General features: G+C 36.9%; 1 protein-coding gene across 3 annotated transcripts; it reads right to left on the bottom strand.

Annotated features, from left to right (window-relative positions):
- On the bottom strand, positions 1 to 14047 carry LOC121431011 (5-hydroxytryptamine receptor 1D-like). 3 transcript variants are annotated; one of them, XM_041628468.1, is made up of 2 exons: positions 13691 to 14047; positions 1 to 2945 (listed from the first exon to the last, which is right to left on the bottom strand). In XM_041628468.1, the coding sequence occupies exon 2, from the start codon at positions 2591 to 2593 to the stop codon at positions 1136 to 1138; it is 1458 nt and encodes a 485-aa protein (XP_041484402.1). In that variant the 5' UTR covers positions 2594 to 2945; positions 13691 to 14047; the 3' UTR covers positions 1 to 1135. The 3 variants fall into 3 exon arrangements, with proteins under 3 accessions (XP_041484402.1, XP_041484404.1, XP_041484403.1); XM_041628470.1 differs by lacking the exon at positions 13691 to 14047 and adding an exon at positions 12641 to 13656; XM_041628469.1 differs by lacking the exon at positions 13691 to 14047 and adding an exon at positions 9907 to 10473.
- Between the last annotated feature and the right edge of the window lie 1562 nt (positions 14048 to 15609).

Genomic DNA, 15609 nt, shown 5'->3' with positions numbered 1-15609 from the left:
ACTACATGTAAATATACTATCTTAAGTTGCTTAATTTGTTTACCAATTTAACCTGCCAGCTAACCTCCTCTGTGGCTGGGCCTGGTTCTTATCAATGTTCTATATGATCTTTATAAAACATGATATCATGGTAGGGTGCATCTTCTCATGTTAAATCGGATCTTGATATGAGGGCCATTATTTCTTTGTACAAGGATTAGAAAATATAAGATCAATTTTGTAACTAGGATTTTGAGTAGCCCATACCATTCAGCAAAAAATTGAAATAAGATAAAAAAGATAACACTGTTCTTTTTCTGTAGCATGGTAATAATAAAACTAATAAACATGTATTTCGTAAATGATTATAGGCAAGAAAGTGACATTGTGGAGCATTGTCGCCAAGTGGATTAGCCTCAGGACTTTGTAACAGAGGGTCATGGGTTCAAATCCCAACTATAGCATAATTTCCTTCAGCAAAAAAATTTATCCACATTTTGCTGCACTCAACCCAGGTGAGGTAGATAAGTACCTAGCAGAAATCAATTTGTACGTAGTGTGAATTGAATATTAAATGTTGCTAGGCTCTTCGAAGAATTCTGTCCCCTCCTATACTGAATATAGGGAGTATTTCATTGCATGTCTTTTGAGTGATTTGCACCGACTAAGCTGTCCTCACCTTGTCAGATGCTATAATCCAGAAGCATATATCACGTTTGTAAAAAAAAGTCTCTGACAATTGATATTGTGAAACACTCCCTTGCTCTCATTGGAGGAAACACATATGAGCCTTTAGATTCTTTCAAGGAATGCATGTAGGAATATATCATATAGAAGAGTATATAGCTTAATGATATTTTGGTCACAAGACCTGCTTGTGGAAATCGGTCCATGTTGCTGTTGTTTCAAAAGAGATTCATTCCATTGGCATATTTCCCAATGTCTTGTTCAGGATGTAGTTAATAAGTACGTGCATTGAACTCTCTCCTTTGTTATCTTTTCTGATGATAATGACTGAAAGAACTAACTGCTCATTAGAAAGATGATGAGCATTGTTGGCTAATCCAGAATTCATTCAAGTAATATGATTAAGCAGTACAACACTACAAGTCTTCAGGCAAGATTTGATAAAGAAGATTGGTGATTACCTAGCTGCTTAAGACTTTGATTTGTTCTCTTTACAGTGCAGAAGTTTCTTAAATGCTCTCTGAAAGTCTCTGTTAAACTTGGTGTATATGATAGGGTTAAGCATGGAATTGAAATAACCGAGCCATAGGAAGATGCTTTCCCATAAGCGAGGGAGGTAACACGCATCTTTACAGAGGGGCACGATTAAAGCATTTAAGAAAAACGGTAGCCAGCATGCCAGAAAAGCTCCAGTGACTATTCCAAGAGTCTTGCTGGCACGATGCTCTCTGGCAGTTGCCATGGCACGTCTCTTGCGTTCCCTCTCCTGTATTTGACCACAGAGGCCACCAGGAGATGAAAGGAGACTGCGTTGAGATGAAGGGCTGTCGTTGCCGTTGATCTCGCAGAGGGATACCGAGGTAGTGGTTGTGTTGTGCTGACCTGGTACAGTTAGTGATGTTAATGTAGCTTTCTTTTCTTCCTTGCCCTTGTTCTGTTGGTTTTGAAGGTTTGGGGCTGATGTTGCTAACACACTTGGGGTCATTGATCTATGAAAGTCTACACCTTTATGACCATCAGATGCTGGGTCACATTTGATTATAGGAGTTTCTTTCAGCTCATCTGAACCTCTTTGTGAGTGTGTTGCATCTTGATAGTTTGTTGTTTCACGAAAATTCACTGTACTGGTAAAAGGTTGGCTTCTGCCGTTCATTGCCCGACCGCGGATTCTTTTGCGTGCCTCACAGTATATCCTTGCATAGACGATCATCATAATTGTCATGGGGATGAAAAAGGCACCAAAGGTGGAGAAAATTGTGAAGGGGATATTTTGGCTGATCTGGCATGTGTTTGTGTCAATGCTCTGATTGCCCTGCCAGCCAAAGAACGGTGAGGTAGAAATGATAGTTGATAGGATCCAGACAAAAGCAATGAGTATCAGCATGGTTCTCGCTGTCCGGTACTTTGGATACTTAACGGGTTGTGTGATGGCCCAGAAGCGATCAAGGGATATCATGCAGAGGTTTAGGATGCTGGCAGTGCAGAGGATAACATCCAAGGAGATCCATACATCACAGAGAACGGGACCAAATATCCACACCACCACAATCTCCTTTGTCAAGCTCAGAGGCATGACCAGGATAGCCACCATCAGATCAGCAACGGCCAAAGAAGCTATCAAGTAGTTCTGTGGTGTCTGTAGGGGTCTATGTTTGGAGATTGCTGTGAGCGTCAATGCGTTTCCAAAGATTGTCCCTAAGATGATAATCCCTAGTCCAATACTGAGTAACACTGTGGCTACTGTGATTTCTATTGCCTCCCTCTCAGTTACATTGTTCATGCCAACCCAATCGTTGCTGGTGTTTAGTAAGTCTACATAGTCTACAGTTTCAGTGTATGTCACTGTCTCTTCTGAAGCAAAATTTGCCATGTTGAAGACTGTATTGATCTTTTGACCTTTTAGATGTCGATCACACCACCTGCACATGTACTATGGCAGTGCTCTTAAAATTGTTCAATTCAGTCAAAGTTCTTCAGGCTGATCATGAATGTTAATTTCATTGTACATTTACGCAAGTTTTGAAGACAAGTTATCTTTTCATTTTCCCTATCTCCTCAGAATACTAGTTCATTTTGTGCATTTATATTTAATGTCCTTCGTAAAAGCCAGATGTGGTCTTCTGCATCATCAATGAATATTGTGGACAGAGTCTGCTAGCTGCTAATAGCTGTATCCATAACCAGTGCTACTAGTGTCTCATCCAAGATTTGGTTATGGTTGCTTTCTCAAGAAGAATTAAGGATTGTTTTCTAGCTTGATGTATGTGTACCTCGTATACCTGTGAGTTGTAAGAAAGAACAATGGTGAATACAGAGTCAAAAATAAAATCAATTTGGGGATATTGATTATTGTGTGAAAATAAAAGCTGAGAGTAAAGAGCTTCTTTGTGGAGCAGGCAGAAGCTAATTGTTTAATTTCATTGGTGACCAATGGACAAGTGAACAAGTGAAGACGCTGGCATTACCACTCTCAATGCTTTGATTGACATTTCGAAATATGACATTAGAAAATGGCCAAAGAAGTCAAAACCATTTATTTTATTCATGGTGCACTGAATCTGAATCAAACAAAAACATTGATAACTATTTGAAAAATCCATGATCAGTGAATTATCATCAAACTCCTAGCATGCAGGGAGTTCAGCTTTACTTTGAGAGTCACAGAGCGTTGTGGCCCATTGGATTAGTCTTCAGACTTTAAAACAGAGGGTTGTGGGTTCAACTACCAGCCATGGCATGATTTCCTTCGGAAAATTTATCCTCTTTGTACTACATTTATCCGAAGTGAGGTAATGGGTTCCTTCGAATGCTTTTGCGCTGTAATGCCGCCAGGCCAAAGCCAAGGTATGAATTCCAAGTCCTTTGGAAGTGCATCTAGACATTATGTCATAATGTTATATGTGCGTTACAGGGATTGTTTAGTATTATTATTATTATTTTCATTATTGTTATTATTGTTATTATTATCATTATTAACAGTCAAAGAAATGGTTTTAACTCTAACCTTCAGGAATTAGTATTGTTACCTTTGGATTTTTTTTAGAAAATGAAATGCAGGAAAAAATGGTACAAGGAAATGAGTGAAATATTTTCAATGGAAATGACCCCCAGATAACTAAGAGTAAATATGGTGTCCAACTGCATGAATTCATATTAACAGTTCTGACTTATAAATATATTAGCCCTGTTTAGTACATTCTAGTTTTGATTTTGCAAGTATATCTGCTTTGAGCACAATTCTCCTGCTGTTGGTTTCCATGGTAACGATGGTGGAGTATATCCATAGGGTATAATTGCGTTCAGAAAATTACAGTTAGATTGTTCCATAGCTCAGCCTCCAGATTTCCATCACTGTCGTAGATTCCGTAAATCCTTTGTTTGTTAATGACAGTTCAATGAGTGAATATTTCTATTTATAAATTTTTTGATCACTGCTTCAAGATCGTTACATAATGTGAGTTTTCTGGAATAACCGATAGTCAGAGTTATGCAGATGTATGTTAATTAGTTATAAATATTTCATAATATTTTATAAATCAGGTTTGGGTTGCACAGGGCAGAGTTTCATGGGGATTATTATTCAATTTTCTCTCCGCCAATTAGATGCAAGGTTTTTTAATAGAATATGGTGAAAATCCTGACAAAAATCTAATAGTTTCTACATTATTGTGTGTACCATTCTGTCTGCAATATATCAGCGTCATAAAGACAAGATATTACTTTAGAATCAAAGGAAACTGTGGAGGGAAAATGTTCTATGGTGACCCTGGTATTGTCACCGTAGTGAATGACCATGCAAGGGGTCTAGAATTCAGAAAGAGGTGAAAAAAATGCCTCATTTTCATTTTTATGACTTAGTATTTTAGAAAGTAAGAACAACCACATATTTGAAAAAATAGACCCCATCCTCGTTACAAATTCTAAAACTAGTTTACTGGAAACCGGTTCAGGAAACCAGTTTGGAAGATCACTTTGGTAACGTTTCCATTTGATCACCCACAAGTGGTTTTCAAAATAACTTCACGTAAAGCAATTTGGTCGATATAGGAATGCTCTCATAGGGGTAAATTCGAAACTGCAGATTAGGCATTCTTCACACGATCTTTGCACCCTTCTCCCGGGGGAGGCACTTACATTGACGAGTGGATACCATGCGCGACCAAAAAAACACGTAAAAAGGATGTCTTCTAGATAGGGCATGTTACGTAAGTAACGTGATAAGGGTGTCAAAAACACAAAAATATTGAAAAAAGGGTATCTATTTTGCTCGGAAAAATATATTTGTTTAGGGTCAAATATGCGGGGATAATAAAACAAAATCAAAATGTTTTTATAAAGGATGTCCTTTTTGCCCCAACACTATGTGTTTAGAGTCCGATTTGCGCAAGGTGTGGAAAGGCGGGGCCATACTAAACCAAAATAATGGTGTTTAAGGTAAAACTGACCACCGACGGACGCGTGACATAACAATAAAATATCTCTGTACTTGTTTAGGGGTTCATTTCAGGGAGTAAGTGTATCGTTTTGTTTCCAATACTTGTTAAGGGGTGCATTATCAGAATATGGAAAATGCATCGCTGTACTTGTTTAGGGGCTCAGTTCTGGGAATACTTGCTAATAGTATTTGTTTGCAAAACTTGTTCAGGGTAAGGTTTCACACGCCAATACTTGTTAAGGGGTGCATTTTTAGAATATGGAAAATACCTGTTTAGGGTGCTTTTCAAGACCCCGTGGTCGCGCATGGTATCCACTCGTCAATGGAAGTGCCCCCCTTGGACCCTTCTTCACCCTTCCTCAGCGAGGTGGTTGTATGAACAGGTTTGGCAGATTGCTTCCAAGATCGCTTTGACCGTTCTCATTATACGTTAAACTAGTTTTCACTGAACTAGTTTCCAGTAAAGTAGTTTCAGGAAGTTTAATAGTGAGAACGGTGTCTTAGCTGCTCAGGTGGAGTTGAACAAGCATAATGATTATAGTAGACTATCATTTCCTTAATCAGGCAGACTTGTACTAATTACCACTTGTTAGCTGCTGATATCTGAAATAAACCATAACATGTTTACTAAGCACTCTAGTTCCCATATATTGTGAGGGATACCAGGTGTCCATCTATGAAGGTTTATTGTTAATTCCTTAAAATCATTAATATCGAAAAGAAAAACACATGCTTTCACCCATCTATTTTTAAATAATTAATCAGGCTATATTCTGTGCACTTTGAAGGGTGAACGCCAGGAAATTGCAAGTGTGGGAGATTTTCGCTGAAGACCAATATCCCTGATTGCTCTTCTTTCTTCTTGATTAAATTGTCTCTTGGTCACCAATGGTTTGCTTATCTAGACTCTTTGTGGTAAACGTGATAAATTTTCTCTGTTGGAATCACACCCTCAGATGGATTTAGTTCAGAGTTCAAAGTTTTCTAGTGCTGAGTTATAAACTTGTGAATGAATCATGAAAGAAAGCACCTGGAGGTAGGATATGACGAATGGTGTGTTATAAGCCTCCAATGCGAAGACAGAAGCATTTTCAAACGTTGTTTGAGAATGCCAATCGCAAACATGATTCTGGGAGTGCTGTTTATGCCTAATTTTTCAGGGGGGGGTAATATACAAAGTGTTTAAGAAATGCATAGACATATTGCTCCAATACTCGAGTCTTAAATGTAGCTGTTCCAATCATTGGGTGGAATCTAGAATGTGTATGCACTAAACACATAATGAGGTGGATGATTATGATATGAATAAATTATATTTGTTGAATTTACAATTTGTAAAAAAGAAATTGTTTTATTTGGTGCCCAAAATCCAAATACAATATCTGTTGTGGTTTACTTTTGTATATAAAAGCGCTATTCAAGCACGCCATGGGCCAAAGGCTTCTTGAAATTAGTATTTGTCTGTAGCTCTAAGAAGTGCTCAGAACATATTCTTTTAAAGATGAAACAAGCATTTCCAAAAGAGGATGCCAGACACCTTAATACAATTTCAAATTTTCATAAAGAATCAACCGTCTGATAAAAAGATGCAAAGGTCTCTACACTTATGCAAGAGCATGAGTCACATTATTGGCCCTTTGCCCGAGTTTTGCATAACCTGTATGAAAGGGATATGTATTGGTAGTGATAGCCAATGTGTACAGAAGGCTTAACTATCTTGTAATTACTGCCAAACCAAGTGCTATCGACATCAGTGTTTATGAATTTGGCATTGGCTGGCTATGCCGAAAGCCATGAATTTTATTTCCACCAAACATTGCTCATTACATCCAAGACATGCAAAGGACAGGCCATGATTGTCTGCCCTATGTACTTTCAGATCGAGGAAACAGTAAGCCTTGATCAGAATGAGTGGGAAGAGGGCATAAATCCCACTATGAGGTATAAACATACAACAGATTAAGGGAGGGGAAGGATGGAGGGGAGAAGAGAGAGAGAGGATGGGGAAGATGGGATCAATAGAAGGTACATGTCTTTAAGAGGATGGATGAAAGGATAGAGATAAAGAGGTAATAAGATTGTATGTGTGTGTGTGAGAGAGAGAGAGAAAGTTAGGGTGGGAAGTGATGGAGGGAGGGCTTGAGAATTGAAAGATGGAGAGAGAGAGAGGGAGAGAGAGAGAGAGGGGGGGGATGAGAGACAAAGACAGGTGGAGGGCAGAAGCTGGAAGATGGATGAAGTAAACGGGAGGGGGGTAGGGGGGGAGGTAGAGTTGAGGAGGGGTGTAAAGATGGATAGTTCTTCCTTGCCTTTACCGCCTCCTTGAAACTGCTCTCCATGCATGCAAGGATGATGTTGAAAGCTAATTAGTAGCACATTGAGCTTAAAAATTAAAAGCAATGATCTATGAAGGTAACAAGTGTTGCTCTGTGCATGCTTGCTCGATCATCTTTGATATTTTTTTTCTGTTGACTTCTTAAATTTGGATGTACTCATTTTACAATCATGGAGCTCCTTGGTACAATTAATCCTCTGGCGTTCGTACCCATTTACCGGTCTAACTGACCGGTAAATAAACATACACAAAGTGTTTATTTTTGTAATTTCATAAATAAGTGCACTCAAGATGAATATGCATGGATAATTTATGAAGCAAATCTAACAAATATTTGCAGAAGTAGGTGTAAAAAGGTGTAAAACAGGATTGAAATGTTGAGAATCTCACACAAATCTGAAATACATGATTATTTATAAATACGGGAAGTGTGCTCACGGTTCTATCTTTATAAGACAGCCATGGACGTATTCATCGTTTGTCAAATAGATCAATTGCATTGGCCTCATTAATTTTAGATTGCATACATTGCGTAGGTTCCATTCATTTCCTATTAGTGTATACCATATTTGAATATATCCCTACCCCCACGACTGCTAATATACACTGAGCAGGCACAAAGATAGGAAGCTTATAACAAAAAATAGAAATGCTTTTAGGCATTGAGCTGAATAGGTTGGACAGCTATGCACAGGAATTGTATGAATGTTCAATTGATGTAATAAACACTCATATTCATTCTGAAATTCTTGATGTAGATCACTTTTTTCACAAAACACAGTCATAATTAATCATCATTTCACTGCCGCAAAACTTTGATAAAAAAAATGCTAGTTTGAAGAGATTTGTGGGTTTTCTTAGAGCACAAGTTTCACAATCTGCCTTACGGAGGTTCCACATTTATGTTTGTGCGCATCATGATCTGCACATATTTTACACTCAGCACGCTTATATCACAATGGATTAATTAGCTGTTGGTATGAGCTGATTTTTGTCCTTAATTTGATGAAGCTATAATGGAAATTATTCCATTGACCATGTTTTAAAATTCCTCTACAATTTCAAAATACTTTACTCTGTAGTGCTGCAACGTATGACCCTAAGTTTGGATAAAGGGTAGAGTGGTTTGGAATTTTTCCTCACATAGATACACAGCTTTTGGCGTGTTTTGTTGTGATTTAAAAAGCACATTTGTTCAAATAAAGGTGCCGATAGTTTGAAAATAAGCACATGATCCCATATTTTTTTAATGTTTGCACCCGTTAGGTATACCTTCCTCTACAACTTTGCAATGTTTGGTGAAAACGACATGGGTTTTGAATAAAGTGCAGCATTTCTTGTACTTCTGAAGTTTGTTATTGACATTTTACATTTTTGAGGTTGAGATTTTATTATCTTTCGCGCAATTTCAAAGAACTGAGAGCGCTTTTAGACTTTAAAAAGCAAACAATTAATAGCAATATAGATAGATTAACCATCTTATCGATACAATTATAAATTATATTGCAAAAATTTGATGAGATGTTCATGAATTTTGACTGAGTAATAGAGGTTTAAACTCATTGTTGTGATCTTGTGAGGTCTAAAATGCCAATTTCTTTTGAATTCGCAATTCTTAAGAACATCCATTTGGGTGAACTTTGAAGCTCTATAGCAAAAAAAATCAAGCACATGGACCCATGTTAATTTTTGCATATTTTGACTTTTCAGGTTCTAAAGTATATATGTGTAAAGTATAATGGAAATGACTTTATTTTAATTTGTCAATGTTTTGGAGCAATCTACGGAACCATTCACATGTTAGATGGTTTTATCAGACTCTTGCTTGTTTTTTTTTGGCTGTTTAAAGCCAACTCGCAATACTTTAGACACTGATAATATGAAAACGAGCACATGGACTCCATATTTTTAAATGTTTTAATGTCTTCAGAATATATTCCTCGACAAATCTTGAGAGTTTAATAAAAATAACATGGATTTTTAGTGTTTGGGAGCAGAGCTATGGAACCATTTGCATTTTAGACGGTATCATTAGAATGTTTTTACCCATTTTAGGGGGTTTTCAAGCCAACTCGCAACACTTTGGACACTGATAGTTTAAAAAGAGCACATGGACCCCCTATTATTAAATTCCCTACACCTTTGCAATCCATTGATCTACAGTTTTGCCGAATGTGATGAAAATGACATGGATTTTGAATAAAGTGCATCTCAAACTAAACTTTTTAAATTTTCGAGTAGATTCATGTCTTTTGAAGATTTGTTTTTGAGAAGTTTATTCACCAACAATCTTCTCAAATGAGGATGCTGCTGACTCCAAATGTATATAGTTTTGCCAATAAAAAAGATATTCTTCTTTTTGGTATCTACTTAGTTGAATAAGAAGAAAATACTTCTATATCTGCAATTTATGCTCATAGATTAGGAGGAAAACAGTTCTAAAAATTAGTACGATGAAAATACATCTTACCTTAGATGATACTAAATTAGTCTGCTGGTAATTAGATGTTGATTTTATCAATTTTCACCTCAAAACTTTTATCCATGATCTTGAGTTCTCAGAGTTAAAGCAATCTATCCAAGATGTGCAGATATTTTTTGTTTCTTTTCTTTAAATCAGTATCAAAGAAACAATTCACAAGCCTAAGCCAAGGAGCGCCAATATCTCATAAAGATGTAGACACATTCACAACCTTTTCCTCCAAAACAGACGATATGAACAGAAGAAAATGCAGGAATGGTCGAGTTAAGAGACAAGAGACAAGCAAAGTGGCTTGAAGTGGCAGCAGACACTGTATCGGACGGGCTTTCTGACCACTTTCCCCTTTCCACTTCATTTATATTGATTGAAATCTGCACTGGTTTGGATGCCACCAATTAGTATGCAGTGGCCACAGCTGTACGTGGAGTGGGTGACTGACCGCTGCTCACTCATTGGTCATTTTAACTTGAATAAGTCCTAATGGTCAGTTTGCCTCTCATTGCATATGGCTTCACTCTGACGTTTGGATGGTGAATTACATGAATTTAATACATCTGTGTAACTTTAACTTCACAGGCTTGAAGATGCTTGCAAATCGAAAGACATAAATTTATATAAGTGGTTTAAAGCAGAGGGAGGTACAGCACCCGCTCCTAGATTTGTGTTCAGATAACCACAAATACGTGCACTATGATTATGTAATTCTTTCGATTTTTAAAAGTTAAGTCCTTTGCTAGACCACCTTTGATTAAGAAAATCAGCAGCTTTCTAGTATGGGTGTGAGGAGATCTTGGGTTAAGAGGAAAAGAGGGTGTACTTTCCCCCATAACAAAAAAAAAAAGAAAATTACATTAGCCAGAAAAAACAGAAGAGAAAGAACTCTCTTCACAAGGTCACCTTTTCCAACGCAACCGCATCGGAGGGGTGTGTGCGGTTGCCATGACGATGACGGGCGCTCGTAAAAAGAGTGCGGATTATTTTCGGAGTTTATGAACGCAATTTTTATTGAATTATCCGCATTACTCTTAGGCGGCTAATTGGAGGAATGGTTTATGAAAGGGGTATTAGATTGTGATATGCTTCATAAATTACTCAGTTTTGGTGAATCAATTATTAATCACTATGAAACTGGACAACGCTTTACGATAAGACTCTGTAAATGCAAAAGAGCTAATCTGATCCCTAATCATGCTCCTCTCAAAGTGAGATGAGGGACCACTCATGACGAAGTGAGATTTTGGTCTTTCAAGAGTGAGTTTCCACCTTTTTGAGGAGTAAAAAATTGTGCATTTGTTTTTCACTTTTACTCTTGAAAGATGGAAAGCTCACTCTATCAGCACTGGTACCTCATACTCTGAGAGGAGCTTGATTAGGGACCAGATTTGCTCCTTTGCATTTACATAGTACATTCCAACATATATCTTCTAACACCATATCATTATTACATTTTGAATTCTATCAAAAAGATAAGTCAATAACATTAATTGAAGTTAAACAAATAAATTTCCACAATAAATAGGACAATTAGCATTGAATGACCATAAAACACAAAAGAACAACTACAAACACAAACCTATTTCACTGCTAAGACTATAAAGCGATCACAGATTTGATAATGGCACTCAGCATGCAATCATGTTTTGAAGGCAAATCTGCTTCCTTTATTAAATGGAATATATTTTAAACTGCTCTACATGTATATGTTGTGTTGATGTGATGCATTTGATTACAAGTACTAATATTCCAAGGAAACTTCCGCTCTGTGACATACATGCAATATACATTGTAAGGTGGAATTTGGGGAAACGACAAGTTCATACTAAATAGCGACATTTTCCTATTTCATTAATATATATTTTTCTATTTGTAGACTAAGGTTAAGCTGACTACATCATTGGTAACCTCATGGAGATAATTTTAATGAACCCTCGTCACATTAATGATACAGTGTGTTTGGAGGACTGTATCCAAGGATACGGTTCCTGCCGTCAGTGAGAATCATCAGCGATGAGGGAGGGAGGGAGTGAGAGTTTTTTTTTGGGGGGGGATGAGAGAGCTGTATAATGACAGAGAAAGGAAAATAGTGGTTGCATTGGATGGGAGGGGCAGAGCCTTATGATTGCAATACTAGACATCATTTTCAGAAGTCTTCTGTAATCTTAATGAAAGTTACAAAACCTGAATTGGAAGTACAGTCTTGACCTCCCAGGGTCGACTGAAGCCAGCAATTTTTTTTGTTTTGGGGGGGGAGGGAGGAGAGAGGGGTGGGTCATGTTAATCCCCCTCCCCTTTTGGAGTCTCACAAAGTTGGTTGTTATCCATTTTATCTTTATTCAGCTTTGGATTGTTGTGAAGACCTTCAAAATGGTATAACGTCATTGAATGGTCATTTTGTCCAGAACTCTTTGAAAATTGTCAATCGTCATTTTGATGACGACACAGGAAGCAATTTTCAAACCATAGGGATTTTAATCCGCTTGCTGTCAACCTACCAAGCTCAATTACCTTAGTCAGTAAATATCTCCACTTACCTCAAACATGCGACAGAAAAGAGACAAGCTATGAAATATATTCTTCTTGTGGAAATTCCCAAGCAATCCCTGACTCTTTATTCGAGATAAATTCCTTTCCGTTTATCATGAATTCCTCTTCGTGATGCATTTTGTTACAAATAACTTGTAAAGCACAAAGATATCTCTGTACAAAAATGAATTAATATCACCTTTTCAATGAGTGTATACATATATTTCCTGCATTGGATTGCACGCGAAAGAAGACAAGATTGTTCTGCACAACGCACGACTTTCTGTAGCCTTGAGAATTCACATACATTGCATAAACGTACTATAAAAACAAAAGAACTCTTGTGCCTGTAATTATTTCGATCAAACAGCGAGAATGGCTATGAATATACCGTTGAATGTCTTATAGATTGTCTCTAGATGTAGAACTTGACCAAGGTTGCCGTGGCATTGCAGTGATTGACCTAGTATCACTAAGCAGTCGTGTAATAATTATTCCTTTGGCAGTGATCGTTATGCAATACAGGTTTAGCGGAACAAAGCAAAGTGATTAGATCTGAGCGCAACAGCCCCTAAAGATACAAGACATGCATAAGATGTGAAAAAGGGAGGGAGAGAGAGAGAGATCTTGTGCGATAGAGGATGATGTGTGAAGTCATGGTGAAGTCAGTCAATTATGAAAGTGAATAAAGTAAAGTGTTTGATAGACTGCAAACCTGTAAATGTGTCAGATCGTTATAGATTAAACGATTCACTCTTAGATCTTGCAGGCTTTATACCAGCTAGGCCCGCTTAATTCCATTCGCCAATACTGTCATCTATGAAGATATTCCTCTAGCCTTTCTGATGCAAGCAGGATGATATGACATTTTCAAAGCAAAGCTGATCTACATTCATATTGGCACGGAAGGCATGTGACACATCTTATCATATAAAGATTAAATGTGGTTATTTCTATGTATTCTTTATTTGAGGATTAGTATATAGAGAAAGTAAGGATGCATTTTATCTGATAAAAGTTCCCATTCCACCAAAGAAAAATTAGGCTGTCCCTACACCCCCATTCCATTCATTAATGTAGACCTATTTACATATCCTATAGAGTAATGTACAATGGAATTAGTAGAACAAATATCTTGCAAAGCTGCTCTATAGATCAAAAAGAATGCTCAACAATAATGTTCACTAATTGAAAGTAATGTGGTAAAAAACATTTCAGATTATCCTCCAAATTGTATCAGCCCTCTTACCTTGATACCATATAGCTGCTGCTGTCAACATAACAACCTATTGACATGATTTTATTGCCCCGAAGTCAGACACATGTTATAGTGTGCACACTCATCACACGGTTCTGCATATAACTGCTCTAATGTTAACAATGAATGATACTTTATGTAAGCACCAAGAAGGCACAGGGTTAGCCAAGCAAGACCTGTTGCCTTTGTCTCCTGATGTATCGCTTGGACTGAGCAAGAAAAGCTGATGATTAGATCAATGATTAAGTTTCAGTTAGATGCAGAAATCTAAAGATAGTTTAAATAAGGAAAGGTCAGGATCAATTAAATCTTTGTTGTGGTTTCTTTGGTTAGTTACAGCTTGATGAAAAGTCACTTTTGGTGCGTTCCAGCAACCCTTCTTTAGTCCAGTAACACCGTTTAGAAACGTTTGGTTCAGGAGCTTATATTTGGTTGTTTGGAAAAAAATTGACACTATTCTTGAATGCTCGAAAGAAAGAGGCATTTTGAACCGAGTGGTCTCAACCTAAATCACAATGCCCAGTAGTATACTAGCACTTTCAAGCAAAATAGATCCTTCAAAGTACTCCAGGAAAAAGAGATAGGACCTAATGTTATAGGAACTAATGCTAGTTTTTCTTGGCGTAAATACTCATGTGAACCCAGCACAAGATGGGAGAAGAAAAGAATTTATTCACATCGTTGAGTTCGAAGGATGTCATTTGTTAACATAAGTTAGCACCCTACCGACTGTAATTCTGATAATTGTTTACTTGCTTGTGTTGATATTGCAAACCTTGGGCTTAATTGGATTTATCACTGAACGATAATGACGACTTCAAAACTTGGTTTGTTGTGTTTGATCTCCGATCTACATTTTCTGTGAATTATAATTCAAGATCAATATCCATTGGGATTTTAAAGAGATAGTTGTCATCATGTCATGTAAAGATTTGTTGACATCATGTATTATTCCATGAAACTGGTAGTATTAAACCCTATTTAGATAGATGAATGTTTTTAGGTAAGAATCAGATATCATGGCAACCAAGCCAAATTGTGATGCAATTGACATCAATCAATACATTAAAGTTGAAACAAGAGTTCAAGCTCCATCCATCCCAACCACCAACCTGTTTGAACTGATTACCAGCCAAATGAGCATTGTATTGTACTAATCCCAATCTATTGATTGTATAGTTGTACGTTAGAACTAATGATACAGTGGGACAATTTTATTGATCTTTATTACGTATATATTCTGTCTGCCAACAAAACGAATTATATTATAATGACAGCCTAGACTAATACCATGATATTCTAGTCTTGGGGAAAAGGCCCAATGATATTGGAAATGCCTGATTGACTTCCATAGTGAATCAAATGTATTTTTTTTTAAGTCCACAATTTTTTCGTCTCATATTTGATAAACTTATGGTATATTGAAACATACAAAACTAAAGCCTTTTATGAAAAAAACACAAAAATGCGGCGTCAGTATGACTATTCAAAATGGTCTGAGCGATCAAGACTAGGAAAGAGAGAGAGGTGAGTTGCTACCCTTCTAATAGATATCGACTAATACTGTCACTAGTCATTTATTCTGTGAAAAACCTTTATCCAATTTTGTGACTGACTTTTAATGGAAAAAAAGAAGAAGTGATGTACATGTATAGGTGAAGGACCTGTGTAATACACCATTGTTTCAAATTTTACCAGCCTCCTTGATGTGATTTATGTAAAAATCTTGAAATTCTATACCTCTGGATTAAAAATCATATCTTAAACTTATTTAAATAGAATAAATGCATCAAACTAAATTAGTTTGGTTTGATGTTATTTTGTGTTCCTTTTTCCATTGAACTTCATAAAGTTAGCAACTGCATTTGAGTTGTCATATTGCTAATAGATCATCTATGAAAAGAGGCAAA

The sequence above is a fragment of the Lytechinus variegatus genome, chromosome 17 (assembly GCF_018143015.1).
Source record: "Lytechinus variegatus isolate NC3 chromosome 17, Lvar_3.0, whole genome shotgun sequence".
NCBI lineage: Eukaryota > Metazoa > Echinodermata > Echinoidea > Temnopleuroida > Toxopneustidae > Lytechinus > Lytechinus variegatus.
Note: the sequence above shows the minus strand (reverse complement) of the source record. Positions and strands in the feature narration are given on the sequence as shown.

Excerpts from the sequence above, each read along its gene's own strand:
- LOC121431011 (XM_041628468.1), bottom strand. The coding sequence starts at position 2,593 with ATGTGCAGGTGGTGTGATCGACATCTAAAAGGTCAAAAGATCAATACA.